This window comes from Lytechinus pictus, chromosome 9 (assembly GCF_037042905.1).
Source record: "Lytechinus pictus isolate F3 Inbred chromosome 9, Lp3.0, whole genome shotgun sequence".
Lineage (NCBI taxonomy): Eukaryota > Metazoa > Echinodermata > Echinoidea > Temnopleuroida > Toxopneustidae > Lytechinus > Lytechinus pictus.
In genome coordinates, this window is record NC_087253.1 from 19,040,916 (window position 1) to 19,062,691 (window position 21,776).

At 34.8% G+C, this 21,776-nt stretch overlaps 1 protein-coding gene across 1 annotated transcript; it reads right to left on the minus strand.

Moving 5' to 3' along the window:
* Positions 1-284: 284 nt before the first annotated feature.
* Positions 285-20,867, minus strand: LOC129268159 (twinkle mtDNA helicase-like). Its single transcript, XM_064104867.1, has 13 exons — positions 20,687-20,867; positions 19,491-19,799; positions 17,843-18,087; positions 17,134-17,321; positions 14,384-14,540; positions 12,528-12,649; positions 11,889-12,060; positions 11,083-11,217; positions 10,422-10,495; positions 8,337-8,451; positions 7,667-7,858; positions 5,300-5,428; positions 285-4,286 (listed from the first exon to the last, which is right to left on the minus strand). The coding sequence occupies exons 2-13, from the start codon at positions 19,771-19,773 to the stop codon at positions 4,053-4,055; spliced, it is 2,046 nt and encodes a 681-aa protein (XP_063960937.1). The 5' UTR covers positions 19,774-19,799; positions 20,687-20,867; the 3' UTR covers positions 285-4,052.
* Between the last annotated feature and the right edge of the window lie 909 nt (positions 20,868-21,776).

Consider the following 21,776-nt stretch of genomic DNA (forward strand, 5'->3'; position numbering starts at 1 on the left):
GGGGTCGAAGCCCCCCCCCCCCCTGCTTTTCTTTGGCTCAGTTAAAGTATACATACAAAGAAAATTCACGAAAGTGATGATTATAGACAAATTATATTTGAATGGAAAGGTCTTGTCTTTTTATACACAAATATGTCTTTTTATACACAAATATGTCACTAAAAAGTCTTATTGATGTCGTGGAAATGCAAGAAATGAAATTATTAGAGACCCTTCTCAGCCCCCCAGCCGCCCCCAGACAGAAAATATAAATAAAAAGACTTACATGTAGAAATAGTATTTTTATGAAAATATGTTCCTTTAATTACATGTATGATGGTATACATGTAGGTGACATGATAGCTAGCACATCCATATTAACACAACAAAATAAAAAATTCATCCAACTAGACATAACACAAAAAGGGTCAGAGCTCCCCTGTAAATCAGAATGGAATACATTTTTAATGCTTAACGGATACTATGCAAAATAACTCCTAGTTAGTGACTTTTTCCAGTCATGATTAAAGGGATGCTCCGGGCTGAAAATAATATGATATAAACACATAGAAAAATCAGACAAACAAAACACTGAAAATTTGATCAAAATCGGACAAGGAATAACAAAGTTATGGCATTTCAAATATTTGCATTATTCTGGTGAAACAGTTCTAGGCATTTCTTCATGAATATTCAATGAGCAAATTGATGATGTCATATCCCCACTTGTTCTTTTGTATTTTATTATATATGATTATATGATTATATATGTTTATTCAAAATTTTTCTACCAAGAACTGAAATAATTGGATTGACACCGGATTTATTGCAGTAGATATTCATTGCTACGACTTATTTCATTATAAAGGAGACACATTGTTCACACGTATGAAAAAATGAAACAATTATGACGTCACCAGCCCACCTAATGAATATTCATGATGACGTGCATATAACTTTTTTTCACAAAATATTGCTAAACTTTAGAATTCAATAACTTCAATATTTGTTATCTGATTTTGATGACATTTCAGCATTTTGCTCAGTGAATTTTACTCTATTTATATAGACATAATTTTTTTCAGCCCAGAGCATCCCTTTAATATCAAAGTCACAAGATTCAGCTGAGAATTAGATCATAATTGCAATCATTTGGGTCAAACAGGAGTGGACAGTGCTTTAAAAGCCAAATGGTCAATTATCAATTAAAGGCCTAAAAGAATGTAGTTGCAGCAAAAAAATTTTTAATTTGATTTAAGTCTTTAAAATTGAGGTTAATTGTCACCTTTTGGAATACAGAAGCGAAGACGTCAGATGCCATGGTGTCATGGCAGTCTGGTTCTAAACAAATGAATCTTGGGCCGTTTCATAAAGCTGTTCGTAAGTTGGGAGCGACTTTAAGAACGACTGGTGATCCTTGCTTACACGCTACTCCATCGGCAATTTATTTTACCATTTACCACAAGAAAGGATCGCCAGTCGTTCTCAAAATTGCTCTTAACTTACGAACAGCTTAATGAAACGGCGCCCTGTTATGACCCTCAGAATGATGGTTAACAACCAGGGACAAAACACATCACCATTTTTGCAAATACAAATGTGTACCGACGACCGTGCAGTTGCGACTCAGTTTAGAACCAGCCGGTTCGTTGTCATGACATCGTGACGTCACACTTCAGTACTCTATTATCATAGATCTACATCTGGTACATTAACATGTATATACTCATCTTTGTGAAATCATGAAATCTTAATAGCTGAAAACTGACAGCATTTATGATCACTAACACAGAAAAGTATATGTAACACAAAGTACTAATATTGCTTGGAAAAATACCCGACAATTGATGGAATTCTGTATTCATTTTGCTAATTTCTCAGCAATTACATATTTTCTTCCACAGTCATTTGGCATAAATATTTTTTTATTTATAATTCATACATACAAACACTTGGGTGGTCAATTCATTTGATTCTATTCGCACTCACCTTCAGAACTTTAACTAATAAGGGTAGCATTATACAACTCACAATTCTTCTGACATTAATTTAATTTTAACACAAAACTTAGTACATAAGTGTTGGAACACTTTCAGCAATGCCATTGTGATTTTGAATTGGGGGGAACTTAATTTTTGTGTTATGTTTAGTAGGCCTTATAAAACAAATTGCTGTTACCCTCATAAGCCCAAAATCAGAAAGTTGGGTTGGTCAGTCAGCTTTTTTTTTTTTTTTCATACCTTAGCTGCACAAAGAAATATGCATTGGATTATTTACATATGCAGGTATACATGTTAAAATGCAAATTAAAGTGCTTTCGAGGTCATTGAATACAAAGTGGAGCAAATTCTTCACCCAAATCTGACATTTTCTCACAAAAAAAATTTGCATATATTTATTCGAGTCTGCTAAAAAAAACTTAGCGTCCCTGTTTTTCGCATTTTATGGTCAACAGATGAAGGCTACACAACATTTATTTTCTTGCACTATCATGCTGTATTACTGCATGTAATACGATACTTTAAGAATACATTGTACAAGAATAAATCAGATTACACAACATTTTTGGCATATCAAACTGACGCACAGGATAAGATAACATATTACATTATATCTTTCACAACAGCTATCCTGCATTTCACGTTGTCTGGCCGGTCTGGGAGATACTTGCGTGAAACATGTAGCTCTGACTTGGAAACAGAAACAAATACTTGAGGGCGCCAGGCAAATTTGCCCTTGAGGTACCTAAAGGAGCCCTGGAAATACCTATAATGTCAAATGTGAATTGTAATTTAAAAAAAAATTGTAGTCCAAGAAAATTTAAATTTTGTTTTCTGTTCCAAAAGTTGGCCTTTTCAATATGTATACACCCCATCTGTTCTGGCAATATAGACTAAGAAATTACCTTTCAAAAAGTTAACAAAAAAATTATTTGAAGAAAGTTCAAGTTAAGTTTGACTTTGATAGAATACTCCTCCTCCTTCCACCGCCTTCCCTTTCCCTTTTACATCATCGTATAAAGCAAACACTGAAAAAAGGGGGCAATTTTACCTGCCAAACTCAATACCATTTACACTCTTCAGCAGCAACCATAGATGTTCTTTAACTGACATTGAAACATTGAAAAAGGTTTATTCATCATCACAGAGAAACACTGATTGTATGGGCTATCTAAACACCCTAATCCTGATCTTAGGTTCATTTTCAACTCTTTAACTTAGCACCATATTGAGCAACACTTCAAGGAAGGGCCAGATTCACCCGCCCATCCCAATCTCAGACTCGTCTTTACTCTTGAGTTTAACATCACATAATGCTCACTCAATCCTAATCTGAAACTCATTGTAACTCTTGAGTTAGCATATTGAGTAAACAATTTAACAAGGAGTCGGTTTCACTCACGGACCTCAATCTCAAACTTGTTTTTACTCTTGAGTTGGCACCATTGAGCAAACACTTTAAAGACAAGTCTGTTTCACTCATTGATCACAACACTTAAGGGGTCTGTTTCACTTGTCGATCCCAATTTCAGGCTCATACCTACTCTGAGTTAAGCACCATAGTGAGCATCCAATTTAACAAGGAGTCAGTTTCACTCACCGATCTCAATATCAGACTCATTCTTACTCTTGAGTTAGCACCATGAGCAAACACTTTAAAGATGAGTCAGTTTTAGTAATTGATCCCAATCTAAAACTCATTTTAACTCTTAAGTTGAACTTACACTGAGTAAACACTTGAAGAGGGGTCAGTTTCACTTGCCAATCCCAATCTCAGACTCATCTTTACCCCTGAGTTAGCACCATACTGAGCAAAAACTTTAACAAAGATTCTGTTTAACTTGCTGATCTCGACCTAAAAACTCACTTTAACTCTTTAGTTCGAATTATTTTGAGTAAACACTCGAAGAGGGGTCAATTTCACTCTCTGATCCAAATCTGAGACTCATCTTCACTCTTTGAGTTTGCTCCTTATTGAGCAAACACTTTACCATGGATTCTGTTAAACTCGCTGATCTCAACCTCTTAACTCATTTTAACTCCTTGAGTTTAGCGTCACTTTGATCGAACACTTCATTCTCCAATCCCAATCTCAGACTCATCTTTACTCTTCAGCATCATGCCCTCAAAGAGTTCATACTCCTCTCCTTCTGTCTTCGCTGTCTTCCTCTCCGCATCCGACCCTTCCTTTTCTTTCTTGGTCTGACGTTTGGCCTTCTGCTTGACCGGTGGCGACATGGTCAGTGTTTCTTTGTTGAAGGTCAGCGGAATGATACCCAGGTCACCATCAAAACGATTCTTGACCACCTGATGAAGGAGAAAAATTATATATCATCAGTAATAAATCTGTTTAAGGTTTGAGTTAGTAGGAAAGGAATGCTACATGAGGCAAAAAAAAATTGTTGTATTGGTGTAATGGGTCATTAAGGGATAAGGTAAGGGTAGATAGGGCGGTGTCTTTTTTTCCCAATGTGAATATATGATACCACTATTCACACATACATGTACACCCCGAACACTCACTCATACAGTTATAAATTTTAGAGTTTGATTGTCAGTAAGACAGGAAGGTTAGGTGACACAGATAAAAGTCAATTGGGGTTTGCCTCATACTTTATCATACAACTAAGTTTTCGATATCAAATAGAAAAAGGTAAAATCAGCCTAAGAAATTCAGTGGCACTGAAGGCCTAAAATATCAACCAGTTTAACAACTAAATTTCCATATCTAGATTTAAATTTTCATATGATGTCCAATTTCATAAAATGATTAATTGTTCAAGCATTTGACTCTGTAAATATTATATGTAATTAATCTATTTCACCATTCTACCAGTCTGCAGCGGAAAATGGCGCCGGTGACCAGCAGCAATCAGTCAGGCATTGGTGGACCGGTCAATTTGACTCCGCTTTACTCGATATTAAAGGGGAAGTTCACCCTGACAAAAAGTTTTTTTTAAATACCAGAAAAAATATATACAATACAGTGAAGGTTTGAGGAAAATCCTTTAAAGACTAAGTTATTAGAATTTAAGTTTTTGATTAATGACATCACGTACGAGCAGCTGTGCCACGTGATATTCAAGAAAAAATTCATAACTTTCAATTTCAGAATAGTTCATGAAGACTAAAATTTTTTTTCTCTCAGGAGCAACAGTAAAACGATTTGTCTGTTGATACACTGAAGGTACAATAAAAACTATTTTCTTTTTTTTTTAGGAAATGACATTTCATTGATTTTTCTTATTTTTCTGCTATTTTTACAGTACCGGTATTATTTTCATTAAGGTGAACTTTCCCTTCAAAAGGTAATATCTTACCTGTATATACTTTTTACCCCTTAGAGCAGTAAACCTACGGTCTTGTAAGATCAGGACATTATCAGCCTCTTGGCTTGCCTTAGCGCTACCAAAGATAGAAGCTGTCTGGAGCTCATCTGATTCCTTCTCCTGCAAATATGCAGAATAAAAGAGACTTTTTTTTACATTGTGGTAATAGTACAGTCAACATGTCCATCTATTCTCCAAAATATCAGCAGTAAGCAAAGTATAACAATATATTCAATTTTTGCAATGTTTTCAATTAAATTAATATTAGATAACATCTTAAACCTGACAAACTTTTAGAATGTAATGTCTGATCTGATTCCTTTTCCTAAATGTATCAAAATTTGATATCAAATATACAGAATAAAAGGAACCTTTGTACATTTTGGGTGAAGGCACGGTCAACATGTCCCTCTATTCTCAAAAGTTTCAGCAGTAAGCAAAGTATCATAATTTTGCTCTTTTTCCAATTAAAGTATTAATAAATAACACCTTACACCTTAAATTTTTTTTAGAAACATGTATGATTATGTACACTATAAAAGAAAATGTAACAAAAAAATATTTCCTGTCCAGATTTTAGGAAGTCACATCTGTCAGAGGAACAATTTTCCTGTATGGTGATTCTTAAGGGGTCTGTTGCATAAAAGAAAAACTCTGGCAATATTTTTGCCAGATTTTTTTCAATGTGTTGCATTATCTTGTTTGCCAGAGTGTTTTGTTAATTTGCCAGAGTTTTTTTCTGGCAAACTTTTTAGGCAACAGGCCCAAGGTTTTGAAAAGGAATATCAATATTTATATTCCACATAAATTAAATCATGTATGCTGATTGGTTTAAATAGCATCATGTGACCAAACATATTCTTACTATTTTGTGATGATGTTAAACACCAAACATATTCTCACTATTTTGTGATGATGTTAAAAATGAAACGCCCACTGAAGAAAAATTGCTATTCCGTGATGTCAATGATGGAATAGTGCACTATTCCATCATTGACGTCAGAGATCATGACGGCACAAGCACTAATACACATTCCGCATGCTGAGCACATAGCTTCACGAAAAGTAGGTCAGTCAGCGCAGCAGGTTATCTTGGTTCAGATTAAAAAAGGATGAACTACGAGCACAAGAACTAGATTATCAAGACCTATTGCTCTAACTTATTAAAGTAGGATATAAAACAAATATACCAGACCTTTATTTTGAAAGTATAGAGGAAATTATTCATCCTCAGTTGTACTGGCAAAATTACTATTTTTCAGCCCCTCCCCTCGGGGAAAAATAGTATTGCCAGTCCAACCTCGGATGAATAATTCCCACTGTATAATTACTCAAAAGTCTGGTATATTTGTATATTATCCTTCAAATTTGTGTCCTCCAAGTAATAATTATGTTGACTCATTTTCTCCATTTTATCTAGCAGCAATCTGTGCCACATCAAACAAAACGTGGAGATTTAATCAAAGGGCTGATTTTGTTATGAATGATCACAACGATCTTGCATGTGCAATCAATCACAACATCTAACTATATGAGCAATCATTGAGCCTCGTTGGACAAGTGGAGCGTGTTTCACAAAGAGTAAGTGTGACTTAGAGTTGCTCTTAAATTCACAGTTGCATACAGTATAAAAGGCATCACCTTCTTCTGTATCCTTCCTCCGCTGTATCGGAGATCCGCAGTTTAATACTGCATTGATATTAGCGTTACATATTTTGACGAGAGAGTAAGGTAGACCGAGAGAGGTGAATCTTATGCAAGAAATTTAAGACAAGTAGGTTGAGGTCGTTTCTGGAGGAATCTGTTAATTCGACGTCAGGTAGAAACAGGACGGAAACGGTAAATTGTTGAGGTTCTTGATCATTGAAATGCTCAGAAAAATACTGCAGTTCCTCGTCTTTTTTTATTAAGTTTAGAAGTGTTTTCCTGTGTGTGCTAAACGCTGGGCATTCTCCAACAAAATGTATAACACTTTCTAATTCGGAGTGGTCAAATCATAATAAGGGGACACACAGTACTGCTAATTAATTGATAAGACTCGCATTACATATCATGTGCACGTCAGAATTTAGGCATGACTCTAAGTCACACTCAAACCTCTGTGAGACACCGATGACACGACATTTGCTCCTGCGACATTTGCTCCGGTCTTAATATCTCAGAGGGCATAGGGCTAGAGTTAGGATTGTATTAGTTTTTGGTTCAGAACAATGTAAATATATTAAGGATTAGGGTTTATTTAGTATTGGAGGCTAGGTTTTATGTTTGTCTTAACGTGCAGATTTTCCATTGGAGCAATTGTCGCCGGAGCAAATGTCATGGAATCGAAACATCCCACCGCACTTTCAATCTACCCACCTTCCTTGGGTGGATAACCACGGAAACATGGCAGTTGTTCTCCGTCGCAAACTTCCTGAAGGCAGCGATGATGTTGTCATACATTGCAAAGCGGTCGACGGATAGATGGCGCTCTGACACGCCCACCATGAACTGGAGGTTGTCGAGTATCACGTGCTCAATGTCGTGGACGTAGACGGAGTGGGCCATGGCCTGTGGGAGGAAACACAGCATTGTCATGAACAGAATGAAAGGGGAAAATGGAATAAAAGAAGCAGTTCACTTGATAAATCATCCAATCTACACACTGAAGGTGAAAAAGTTATTTGCAAGATTTATTTGAGAGAGTGATAAAACATGCATTTGATCTCAAATCAAGGAGGCTCCTAATCAACTACATGGATCCATGAAAATCCTCAAGTATAAGCCCTTTTGTACATAGAAATAGTGTTTACATGACCAACAATATTTAGGCTGATAATCATCTAGAATGAGACATTTGGTAGACAAAAAGGTGTTTATTTGACCAGAAATAAACTTAAAAGTGTAGTACGGAAAAAAAGCGTACATGATAACATTCAAATAATAATAAGATTTTCAGCAAACATGGATTTATTCCCTTTAAGAAATGAACATTTCGTACAATAACGCATTTGTCATGAGGAATATCAGATTGCTTTTGCTGACTCACATCAATAACTGTCTTGAGACTCTGTTGGCCATGGAATGTCATGAAATGCAAGGGGAGCAGTTCAAACTTATCTGCCCAACGGTCAAACTTATCAATGTTCTTCTCCAAATTGCACCTGAAAAATATACAAGGGTGTATTTGGGAATGATCACGTTAATTTCAAACACCACAGACCCAGAAGTAATAAATGAATTGATAAATGATAATGATAAATGAATAATAACAAATTAATGAATAATAATCAAGCTGTGGCCTTTTTAACATGAGCTTGAAAACATTTTCATCTCAATGAGAGCATTTCCTACATCCATTATTTAAATTCTGAAAAAGAGTATTATCTTCCTCATATGGATTATCAAGATATGGTATATGGTGTCCGGCGCATTATTTCTTCAATTCGCATAATCTCTTTCTGTATATATATCTAAAAAAGTACATAGTACTTTTGTAAGTACATAGTACTCTGCAAATCCTCTCATCCCCTGGGAGCCTAAACAAGCCAAAGCGAGACGAGGGAGAAGTCGGGCCACTTAAATCAACGCTATGAAGAAAGACTCAAGCCTTGATAGCATTAATGAACTGAGGACAGCCATGCTGGATAGAGAGGTCTAGAAGCGCTTCTATGCTCATGGTACCCGAGATGACACAGGCTATTAAAGTCTATTCCTGCCCTCGAACTGACTGATGATGACATAGTACAAAACGTTTTGATGAGCACATAGTTGGTTCAATTTTTTTCAACAGTAAGGTGTATATTTTAATAGGTTTACAGGCCTTTGGGTCTACATCTCAGATATTCTAATACCACATGGGCAAAACCCACAGGCTCATATTCTGAAGACGGGTTTAATTGAAACTCTGGTTTAAAGTTGTGGTTTAACTATGGATAGCCAATTGTGACATAAATCCATAACTGTAGAGGTACAATGAATCAGCTCATTTGACTCTCAAATCATTCTTAACTATCTGGGAAGGATAAATAAGATAAATTTTCTTCACCATTAAAGAATCAAGAAAGAGAACAGTAAACATAAGAAACATAACATGTGAACAAATTTTGACATGTTTGGCTTCCCATAATTTTAGCACAGAGTTAGACCACAGTCTAACCAAGTTCTGAATATGGGTCATTTGTTCTACTACCAATGCGGTTTAATTTAGCATAAACTGCACAAGGTCCAATGCGCTCTCAGTGTAATTTTCAAAGTCTTATGTCTACTTTGGTCTAATCTCGGCCTTGTTGAATTATCATTTTTGAATTTGTTAAATTATGATAATTCAGTTAATAAACAATTCATCTAACCATAGAGAATAACTGATCTTAGACCACATAAGTATCAAACGAAATGGGTATTGTCTAACTAAAATAAGACAAGATGGTAAAATGGGTTAAGTGGCAATTAGACCAAATGGTTATTAGACAAACTGGTTGTAGACAACTAGGATTAGACCATGTGGGATGGGACCAAATAGAAAGAAGATGAAACAGCTGTAGATCAATCTGAAATTTACCAGGTTTATTACTCTTACAATTGATATAAAACAATGCAATTCTATACAAATGTTCAAAAAACGAATTATTACTAAATATTTATTTCATCAATTACAAATTAAGCCTTCAGTGCTAAGTAGGAAACCTTAAGTAATTTGTGTACCCTATGAATGATTTATATATATATTTTTTTTTTTTAATATGATGCATATGATTGGTATTATAATGTATATATTACATAATATAAATATTGTTATGGTTTTTTTTTTTTTTTTTTTTTTTTTTTTACAAAAGAGCAATTCAGTTGCTATAAACACGTTATTACAATATTAGGGGGGCCTACATTATACAAGCTCTGCTTTTCAGTTGGCCCTCCCTCCCTTTCAATTATTTATATTTCGATCTGATAATTGTTTATTGTAATTTTATAATGTTATCAATTTTTGTATGTATTTCAAATGTGATTATATGTTACTATGTCAATCGTATCATAATTGTATATGAAATTGAAAGTGGAAAATAAAATAATTGAATTGAATTTAATTGGTGTAAAATCAACTAGAATAATAAACAAAGGGTGACTTTATACTCACATAGAAAACTGAGTCAGCATGATTTTGGCAAGCCGGACATTTTGAATCTCAAAACTGCCCCAAAGTGTATTGACCTGGAAAAAAAAAATTGAATATCCACAATCAAGAGAAAACTGAAAAAATACATGGTTATAGAGTCAATCAAATCTCACAAAAATCAAATAATCTAAAAGAAAATACCATGAAAATTCAGGGGATGAGTATTGATATTAATATAATAGAAAATAAATTTTCAAAGAATAAATTTGAGTTCTGATTTTGTTTCAGAAGAGAAAAAGTGAAATTCTAGCAAACTTTCTGAATATCTATCCAACTTTAATTTATCTGTACTTTTCTAGGTAAATGTCCAATCTTATTGTTATTGACTGCACGACACATAAACTGTATTCTGTCAGCCTCAAAACTGCATTTTCCAGATATTGACCCCCAAATGACCTTTGATCTTGCCCTAGTTACATGAAATTACATTCATCCATTGCTTATACATTGCAGTTGTCATGAAATGAAGATATAAAGACATTTTTTTTCTTTTTAGTAAAAAAAATTATAATTTATGAGGAAAACCTTAATGCTGTAATTTTGTTGAAAAAAGCACAATAATCATTAGGCAAAAATGTAACAGTCGGTAGCTCTGTAAAATACAATTAAATCAAATCCTCACCCCTTGCATGCACAGATCCAGGGAATATTCGGCCATGAAGGTGGTCTTGCCGGACCCTGTTGGTCCAGTGAAGACAGTCAATTCACCACGCCTGTGTCCCTTCATATGCTTATTAAGAAGAGGATATCTTTTCCACTGTTATCAAAAGATGGAGATGTAAGAAAAATTATTAATAAATATTTCATTAATCTGTCCATAAAATAATACCCAATTCCATAATGAACCTGTTTGTATGTCCCATCCCCAATTTTTGTTTATTCAACTTTGCTTCATGATCTTCCATGATAATTATTAAGTATTACAAGTTTACAACTGTTCATATGAATTAGAACCCCCCCCCCTACTACTGAATGATTCAAACCCTATAAAAGTGTACTTTGTCATTTCTCATCGATTAATTCTTTGTGAAAATTTGAATTTTACAGTTTTAAGAGATATTGCTTCTACTCTTGTAATATTACAAATTTTATAATAATAACGACCATTTTCTTATCACAAAGTCATATATGAAGATTGTGTCTTTGAAATATCAAAGACTGGAACTGGGAAATATGACAGAAGTTAGATACTAAAATTATATCTTGTATATACGAAGATTTGTTTGTGTATGTATTATTGAAATCAATCTCCATAATTACATATTTACAAGATTGGAATTATTCAAAAAGTTAGTACAAAATGAAACAAAATAATAATGACAAAAAGGACAAAGCATATAAAATATCAATAAACAATGAAAATGAGGCAGTAAGAAAAACTGTTGTATATAGGAAGATCGTGAATGTGTATGAATTATAGGAACTAACCTTAACCCCAGCGACCTGTTCTGCATGGGAGAGTTCTCCAAGAACCTCATCCCTCAGAGAGCGGAAAGAGACGATCGACTTGTGGCTCATGGGCGTGGCTTGTCGGAGGATATTCTTCAGACTCAGACCATTGGTTAGGGCCTGCAAGGGGGCAGGGTGAGCATCGAGTGGTCTGAATTAAAAAGAAACAATTCTGATCAGACAACTTTCCTCCTTGATTTTAATTGGCTCAGAAATATAGTTTCTCTGGTAACTGATGGATAAACATACCTGGTTGGATAAAAAACAAATAAAAACACCCTTGTATGTTTTCAGGTGCAATTTCAGGGCTCTTCGGGAACATGCACAAAAAATGCAGTGTGATAAAGCAAAAATATGAATACTGAAAATCTGAGAAAAGCATAAGTTTCTTATACACATACTGCAGTCACAACAGGATGCAGACAAAACTAAATATGACAAAAATGTTTGATTGGCATATTTTCCACTGATGCAAATTTTATATGATTTTTGCTTTGATTTTCAATGGATCTTTCAGAAACCAAAATTGCTTTCCTGTGAGAGCCTGTGGTTTTATTTCTGTTTTCGTACTCCAGAAAAGTGGGCTTTTAAAAAAAGTGTTACATTTTTCTTGCCTACCTGATGAAATAACACCTTTTGGGATTGAGTTTCCTTCCAAAGCTTTTTGCTGCTTCCCATGACCTCATGTCATTGCCAAACCAAAGCACAATCTTCTGGAACTGCTCCAGAAGCGGCAAAACCTGTTCATAATTCATAAACAACAGCAGAGTAAGATCTATACAGTAGAACAAAGTTTAAAGGACAAGTCCACCCCCAACAAAAAGTTGAAATGAATGAAGAGAGAAAAATCCAACAAGCATAACACTGAAAAATTCTTCAAAATCGGATGTAAGATAAGAAAGTTATGACATTTCAAAGTTTTGCTTGATTTCACATAATAGTTATATGCACATCCCGGTCGGTATGCAAATGAGGGAACAGATGACATCACTCACTCACTTTTTCTTTTGTATTTTATTATAATGAATATGAAATATTCTAATTTTCTCCTCATTGTCCTGTGAAAACAAAGTTTTATTTCTCACTGAACATGTGGAATTACCATTGTTTAACATTATATGGTTCAGTCGAGTTGGTCCTTATTGTCAAATCTGTAAAAATTGAAATATTGTATAATTCAAACAATAAAAAAAAGAAATAGTGAGTGAGGGACATCATCCATTCTCTCATTTGTATATGACTAAATTGTGCATATAACTATTTTGTGAAAAATAAGCGAAAATTTAAAAAACTTATTATTTTACATCCGATTTTGATGAAATTTTCAGAATTATGCTTGTCTGATTTTTCTCTTTTGATTCAAATCAACATTTTAATGAGGTGGACCTGACCTTTAAAGACAAAAAAGAAATTCAGCTAGTAGTGCAGAAATACATGTCTTTTTTTTTATCTTCCCGGACTTCCCCCATTTTAGGGAATGGTGAACTTTTTACATTACTTTCAATAGATCAAAAACAGTTGGTAAGGTTGTGAGAAATTTATAGGCAATTTCTAGTAATATTACAATATGTATTCATGGTATTGCCCCTGCTTATCTTCAAGAACTTGACCAAATTCATAAACCCAAGCGTAATCTCTGTTCTGGCTCACAAAATCTTCTCTCTGAAATTACTGTCAAGACCAAATCATATGGGGATCGGGCTTTCCAAAAAGCTGCACCAGCACAATGGAATTCTCTACCACCGACATTAAGAAATATTACCCAGCTTGAGAAATTCAAAGTACAATTAAAAACCCACCTCTTTCAGAATGTTTAACTTAGTCACATGTAGGTCCAATCCATGTTTAATATTCTTTGATCTTATGTATAATTATTTGATGTCTAATTTTTTTAATTTACAATTCTCACCACATTTCTCGCTTTCCTCGCACATAGAGACCTGTAGGTGTTATGCGTATTTAAGAACTGTACTATTATTATTATTATTAATATCGAAATTACCTAAAAATTTTCCTTAAAACTATTTGTCTATCCCTAAAGGAGACAATAAGGTGCTTTTACACATAACTACATGTACATAACAGAGGAGACAAATATCCTTACACTACTACAGAGGGGACATATTGTCGCTAGTTACACAAAGTATGATTTTTCTTTTACTTTATTGTCTAAATGTTAAATTTTTAGTTTTTACTCTGATTTCCTAGCAATGTTCATGATGATATATATAAATTCAGCAATGTTCAGAATGTAATTGTGACTTCTCACATCAATCATGACAAGCGATTCTGAACTATGTTTGTTTGGGTTTATTCAAATGCAAAAATTATGCCTTTTGCACAGCTTTGCTATGTGTGCTACAGCGTCAATGCACTCTCCATATTGGTGCTTTAATAAATAATATAAAAAGTATCTATAATCTGCCAATATTCAGAACCTGGAAGATGAACAAATATTTGAACCTTCACCATACCTCTTGTGGAAGATAAGCCGTCCCCCTCGGGAGGGCTAAAGCCGTCTGACCGGTCACTTCATTGACCGCCATAGCATCCAGTGCATTAGCAGTTAGAATGACCTCTGTCTGCTGAGGCTGAATCAGGTGGTATCCAAATAGACAAGGAGAAAAATCCCTGACAAAAGCAAAGACAAAAAGAAAATAAGGATTAGTGCAAGGCGATATTTCAATATTAAAATTATGCAATAATGAAAAAATATTGAATATTAAATGATTTTATGATTATGTTGATATATTGGGTAAAACTATATGATCAAAATATTGTCAATTATAAAAAGTTGATCACTATTAATTGACCAAAAATGCTGCTCTGTACGCTTTTAACCAACTCAGAACTTTTTTAAGTTTTTAAGTTGCCCGCTTTTCGTGGACAAGTATCGATGAAAGCCCACTTTCATTCCCCCTTCCTGCTTTCAATGGATTAATCGCTGATGTGGTTTACGGTACACCATGTGGAGTGTTATAGAAACAGTGGATAGAAGAAGAAAAGAAATGGATAGGCGAGAAAGTGGAAATTTGAGAGTAGAGTAATCTTTCTTGAATGTAGTCCTGAAAAGGACTGTAAACCAGAAGAGATTGATGAGTTGAAAACAGCTTGAGTAGTAGGATGGATGAGGAGATGCTGGCTTGAGTCGGCGAGTAGAGATGATGAGTAGAAGCAGTAGAGAGACTCGACGTTTCGGGCAGGTTGACTGTCCGTCTTCAGGAGTGAGTGTTCGCTCGGATTCAATGGATTGCAGCTCATTAGTCGTATAAAATGAATTTTCAGATTCAACGATATTTCATGTTATCAGTGATATTTTGCTGGCGATAATCGACTAACATTGAAATCAAATATCGACCAGCACTAAGAAGAATATGAGATAACTTCATTTGTCCAAGCACAATAATTATTAATGATTATGCTGATATTTATAGAGCCCTTTGGGGTAAAGTTTTCCCAAGTGCTTTTTAAACAATATGAAAAGAAATGAATGCATTAGGGCAATTCCATAGGTTGGTGGACATGAGCTCAATGTGTCTTTGTACTGTATAGCCCTTCTGAACTGTTCATTTTAATTGTTTTTGCCTTACTTATACTTATTGCTGGTTCTTTAATTGATGTTGAGGGCTTGAGGCAAGAAATGGAATGCAATTATTTTACATTTTTTGATTTACACAGCCCAAGACAGATCTCATACAGTTTAGTGAATACATTACCAATGTACTGACCAATAAGTAAAAGAGAGGAGGAAACTATTCTGAATGTTAATTTTAAACATAAACTTGTGTCTGAAATCCTACTCATATTATTACAGAAACAGAAACATGAATCTTACACACATTATTGAAATTTTAGTGACATTTATGTTGTTGACCATACATGGAAAAAATGTAACGTGAGTAACCATAACGTGAGTAACCACTTTATCTGCACCCCTAGTAAAAACCATGTGTTCTTTATTTTTTGAATTCTATACAAAGTTTGTCTCCCTAATATACTTCTTTGAAATGGATAAAATCAACTTTCATAAAAGCCTTGTATAAGGACACTTTTCACTTATGTCGACTTTTCATTTTATGCATGTCCAAATCATGTAACATGAGTAACCGACACATTTCAAAGATTTGCCAGGAGCATAATAACATTTCCCAAGTTTTGTTTTTATACAAAGGATAGTCAGACTGCGTACTTTGTTGTGATAAAGAGATGTTTAGTTCCTTTCAATAATAATGGAGTTACAGCTCCAAGTATGAGTCAAGGTGTCTCCAAATGTAACGTGGGTAACCGTGGAATAGCCCATTAGATGAATTCATCAATATAGCACAACTACCCTGATCAGGTGCTCCTTCCTACCGGGTACCCATATTATATACTAAGCCTAGTGGAGAATGGGGAATGTAGATAAACGACTTTCCAAAGGAAGCAAGTGCTGTGGTGGGATTCGAACCCCAGACCTTGTGGTTCAGAAGGCCGGACACCTATTCACTGAGCCATAATGCATTTACCCATACATATACACATGTACAGCTGCAGATTATTTTCATGTACCCGGTAACCTCAAATTCATAATTCTTCCCTCCCCCCCTTCCGGCATCGTACTACTTATACTTCAACTTAACATTTGATTTAATTGTTGGTTCACTGTAAATTGACTGAAATTTAGTTTCTTGCTACATGATCCCTTTAAAAAGAACACTTGGACTGTTTTATTATTCAATTGAATATTTTGTCTAAAAAAATATTTAGTGCATACCTTGTATGTTGACCTTTTTACATGTTTTTTGAAATGTGATATGTTAACTGTACCATTATTGTTAATATGTCAAATTGAAAGTAAAAAATAAAAGAATTGAATTGACTTTGATTTGTTAATTCAAAGTATTACGAGGGGAATCTTAACCAACCAATCATAATCAGAATAAAAACAATCTTGTTATTTACAATGCACTTACAAGACAAGATATACATTGTACATATCTAAGCGCTTTAGAGATTTATCATTACCCCGGTAATCGGATTCAATCAATCATTCCCGCACACTAATTCCATCATCCACTCCCTGGAGTGTGCCAGTTGCCATTGAAGTGCACAAGGGCACCCTGAGGGGAGAGTGGCAGTGTGGATTACTGCCTTACCATAAGGACGCTAAGCTGCAGTGGGATTCGACCACATGACCCTGTAATTACAAGGCCAGAGTCAAAACCACTTTTGTGAAACCACCTACCTTGGAAGAACATTTGATTGGACACGATGCGAATGGCAGTCTTCCTCGTCATCCGGGTCCTGCTTACACCTCTCAACCAAGCCTGTCCCCCTGTAATGCCCCTCTGGCCCATACTGTGGCAGAATCAGTGTTTTGCGTTTGGAGTCTGTTCTAGCATGAAATCTATCAAAGGTTTCTATAGAGAGTGACTGGAAAGTAAGAAAATAAATGTCGATAATAAATAATCTGTAAAAATAAGAATCATATACATAAATATATATATTGTACATGTATATATACAAAAGTATCATCTGAGATTAAGCATAGTCTTTTTATGCCAATGTTGATTTATTTTTACTTTGTGCAAGACAATTAATTTTGAATCATTATCTAAATATCTGATGTATAACACTGTTCATCAAGGTTAAACTTAAGACAAGAAATACAAAACAATTTTCATAAAAAGAGGAAAAGCTCAAAGATAAGAACCTACATTGTAGAAATGGTAAAATATTAGCAAAATATGTATCTTCTTCAATTACTTTATAGAAACCAACAGTGCATCATCATGTTATTTTCACAGTAAATAATTATAGGCTCTACAACCATGACCAGTTAAATTCATTTATTCATTTCCATTTAAATAAAATCACATTACAATAATTCAAAAAATACACAGAATATATGCAATTTTAGCAGAAATTGAAAAGGATCTAAAATGAAGACTTACCGCTGCCCCAAACCTGTCCTTCAAATTTCGAAATGCATCACTCCGTAGCTCACTCAACCCGGTGCCCTTCTCCCACAATTCCTCAGCATCTTTGACCTGTGACCTCCAATCTTGATCACATGACTGCTCCTTGGGTAGTTTGAGGGCGCTCTTCTTCTTCTTGGTCTGTCTCCTGGCGATGGCAAGGCTGTCAGTAAGGTTGGGCCAAGTACTGCATACTCTGCTGCACTGACATTGACAATGACCTGAAATTCAATGATGAAGATGTCAGGATCAAAGGTCAATTTGATAAAGGTCAAAGTGATAGAAAATAGGCTCGAGAGTACTTGAGTAACTGTCCAACCTTGTATACACCCACCACAGAACTTATGTCAGTCTGTAACCTCCTCAGTCTCACATATTCAGTTACTAACTCTCACATTAGCAGATAATAGATACAATGTTACTGTGTCAGATAGAATGTTACTGTGTCAGATAACTTATGTATTGTACCTTATGAATTGTACCTGTTCAATCAATATCATGTATTATCACCATGCCTAATGCCAGTGAAGGGGAGTTTGTCCCATCATCACTGGCAGAGGACCTGGGTATATTGTACCTTCTCTATTTTGATTATGAAATAAAGATGATTTATATATATTTATTCTAGTACATTTCAATCTCTCATCTTCAAAAGTTTTAGGGCCAACGGCCAAGCAGACTCATCATAATTACGGTGTTGGTGGTGGTAACCTTTTTTTTCAACCTGATTGCTTTTAAAGGGGAATCCAACCCAAATAAAAACTTGTTTTTATAAGAAAAAGAAAAATCAGACAAGTTGATAGGTGAAAGTTTGAACAATATTGGACAAACAACAAGAAAGTTATGATTTTTTTAAACTTGTAAATATTGGTAATCACTATACCCATGGAGACTTCAGATTGGCCGCATATGGGATGTCATAGTGATGTAAGGCAAGGACTACTCTTCCATGTACTTCAATACATATTGTGGCTAAAATGTCATTTTCCCAAAAAGTTTTATTTTAAATTATATTTTTCTTTCATCATGAGGACATAAAACAATATACCTGGATTATAATTAGATTACTGCCCCAGGGGAATGGGTACTTAGGAGAAAACCACAAATCCCTGATAATAAAGTACATGGCCTATGGGAAAGTTGTCCTTGCCCCTTGTCATAAGTTACTTACCCAGTTGCCAATTTGAAATCTACATACTATTAGTGATCTCAATTTAAAAGCAGCTATAACTTTCTTATCCCTTGTCCGATTTCTTTCAAACTTTCACCATTCTATTTAATTTATTTTTCTACTTCCCAACACAACATTTTATGGCAAAGGCTGGATTCCCCTTTAAGAAAACATAAATGCCTCATCATTAAGCAACCAGAGGACCAAAGGTTTGAGGTCCTCTCCAAAGAACCTGGTAATCACCATAGATACCTTACCAAAGGGCATTAGTGCACTACATAGAAACAGAATCCGGATCACCGGATTGCAACACTTCGACTGTGCTTACTGAGCTATCAGGCCTCTTTATATTGTTGATAATGTTAAATGTTATAGTATTGGGATCACTATTAATGCTATAATCTTACACAGTTGGTGTTCTACCCCCTCCCCCCCCCCCGGGAAAAAAAATACCTGTGGTCATATTCACAAATAGATGCTTCTCCTTGGATTTGGCACTACGTTCAGCCTCAGAATCCTGATCCACGCAGTAAGGACATACCAACTTTAAGCATGTGTAGCCTGTCGAAACTTGGCATCCATTGTCCTTGAAAAACTTCCTAATCTCAGAGAGGCTAGGGGATGAGACCACCTCTACAGTGTTGAATTTCACCAACCTAGGCGCTACTGCAGCAGTGAATAGTGTCCTGCCCAGGAGATACTGTCCCTTCTGAATTCTGTGGAGACTGGAAGCCATGGCTGTTCACATTTCCTACACTCTGGCTGGGGAGAAAGAGATATTTCATAAAAATAATATTCCACTTTAGTAGCTTTTGATAAATTGGATAAATAATAAAATTTAAATATTGATTTTAAATAATTATCATGAAAATAATTATCATTTATAATCAACATTAAAATTATTTAACAAATAATAAGTTTAATCTATGAATTGTTCTTCAAAACGGCACTTCGTAACATAGCTCATCAAAGCTACGTCATATCGAAGCGGTTCAAGGGTCAAGCCTATTGATTGTATTTGCAGTGTTTACACTACGGATGGATACACAACATCGGTCTGGTAAGAAACCTCTCATTTTTCTATTTTGGGGGGAAACAGTCGGTAAGGTGTATAAAGGTATGTAATTTAATTAAATTTTAGTTTCAAATAGGATCGCTAGTTCTAATGTTAAATTTGAAAGGAATTCCGTTCTCATTTTGATAGTTCGCTGGCCACAGTCCCATATGCATGTCTAGGCTCTGTGATGTAATGACAATATCAAAATCATTTTTAAAAATATCATCACGGACCAAATGGTCATATAAATCAGTGATAAACAAGTAAAAATGGAGCTCGAAAAAAACACAACTATCTCACGAAACGAAAGATGATTTTTCAAGTTAGTAATTTTAGTATTAGTAAAGTCAAAGACAAAGAAAGAACGAACGAAAGAAAGAAACAAGAAACAAAGAACATAAAAGGGGAAAACGGAAGGAAAAGGGGAAAACGGAAGGAAAATGGGAAAAGGAAACTATTCGCCATTAGGCTAAATGATTAATTATTACCGTAGTAGTACCAACATGCAACATAACGAGTGGGACTGCGTTAGGATTTGGGTAAATTAACTTCAAATTAACTTAAACAAATACACTCCAACACTTTCATTTACCATATTCCACTTGTCCACTGCTTTCTGATCCTCTCATACCACTTCACGATACTCAAATAGGATTACCAGTGCAGTCCGCGTTCCTTTCAATCTATTCTATTTTGTCGTTCAGTGAATGAGCACCGTACATGCACATGTCTGATTTGTTTTGAAAATGGCGCGACCTTGCACTTCCGGGTATGGGATCAAAGGGGGCGGGGTCGGCGGCGGGGGTGGGGGAGGTAAAAGGCGCCTAGATACACTCCTATTCATCTTTTGGACGATAATGAAAGAGGAATTGAAAAGAGAGGAGAAAAAATAAAGAAGAAGAATTATCTAATTGGTGAGGGAAATTGAGGAAAGAATTAAAAAAGAAAAGATGAGAAAAAAAAAAGAAGATGAATTAAAGATATAGGAAAATTTTGTTCGGTCCCCATAAACTCTCAGTTCCATTGTTCAACTGGAAAAAAGGGCAATAATATTTTCTGATAGGAAAAAGGTCCTATAAAAGGAAGTTTAACTTAAAGGTCAATTTCACCCCAAAAAATGTTAATTTAAATCAATAGAAAAAAATCAAACAAGCATAACGTACGCTGAAAATTTTATCAAAATCGGACGTAAAATAAGAAAGTTACGGACCATGATTATTTAGGGGGCCTGAAGTTTCGCTTATTTTTCATAAAACAGTTATTCAGTGACATGCCAATGAGAGAGTCGATTGTGTCACTCACTTACTATTTCTTTTGCTTTTTATTGTTTGAATTATACAATATTTCAATTACAGATTTGACAATGAGGACCAACTCGACTGAACCATAAAATGTTAAAACAATGGTGATACCATATGTTCAGGGAGGAATAAAACTTTGTTTCATTGGACAACAGGGTAAAATTTGAATATTTCATATTTCATAAAATAAAATGCAAAATAAATAGTGAGTAAGTGAGTGAGAGATGGCATTGGTCCCCTCATTTGCATCTTATTTTACATCCCATTTAGATGAAATTATTCAGTGTTATTGCTAGTTGGATTTTTATCTTTTTATTCAAGTCATCTTTTTGTTGGAATGGACTTGTCCTTTAAGGCAATTGAACGTATATCTACATACAT

Excerpts from the sequence above, each read along its gene's own strand:
- LOC129268159 (XM_064104867.1), bottom strand. The coding sequence starts at position 19,773 with ATGGCTTCCAGTCTCCACAGAATTCAGAAGGGACAGTATCTCCTGGGC. Across the intron at positions 8,452-10,421 it reads ATGCTGACTCAGTTTTCTAT|GTGCAATTTGGAGAAGAACA; the intron begins GTGAGTATAAAG and ends TATATTTTTCAG. Across the intron at positions 4,287-5,299 it reads GGGGTAAAAAGTATATACAG|GTGGTCAAGAATCGTTTTGA; the intron begins GTAAGATATTAC and ends CTCCTTCATCAG.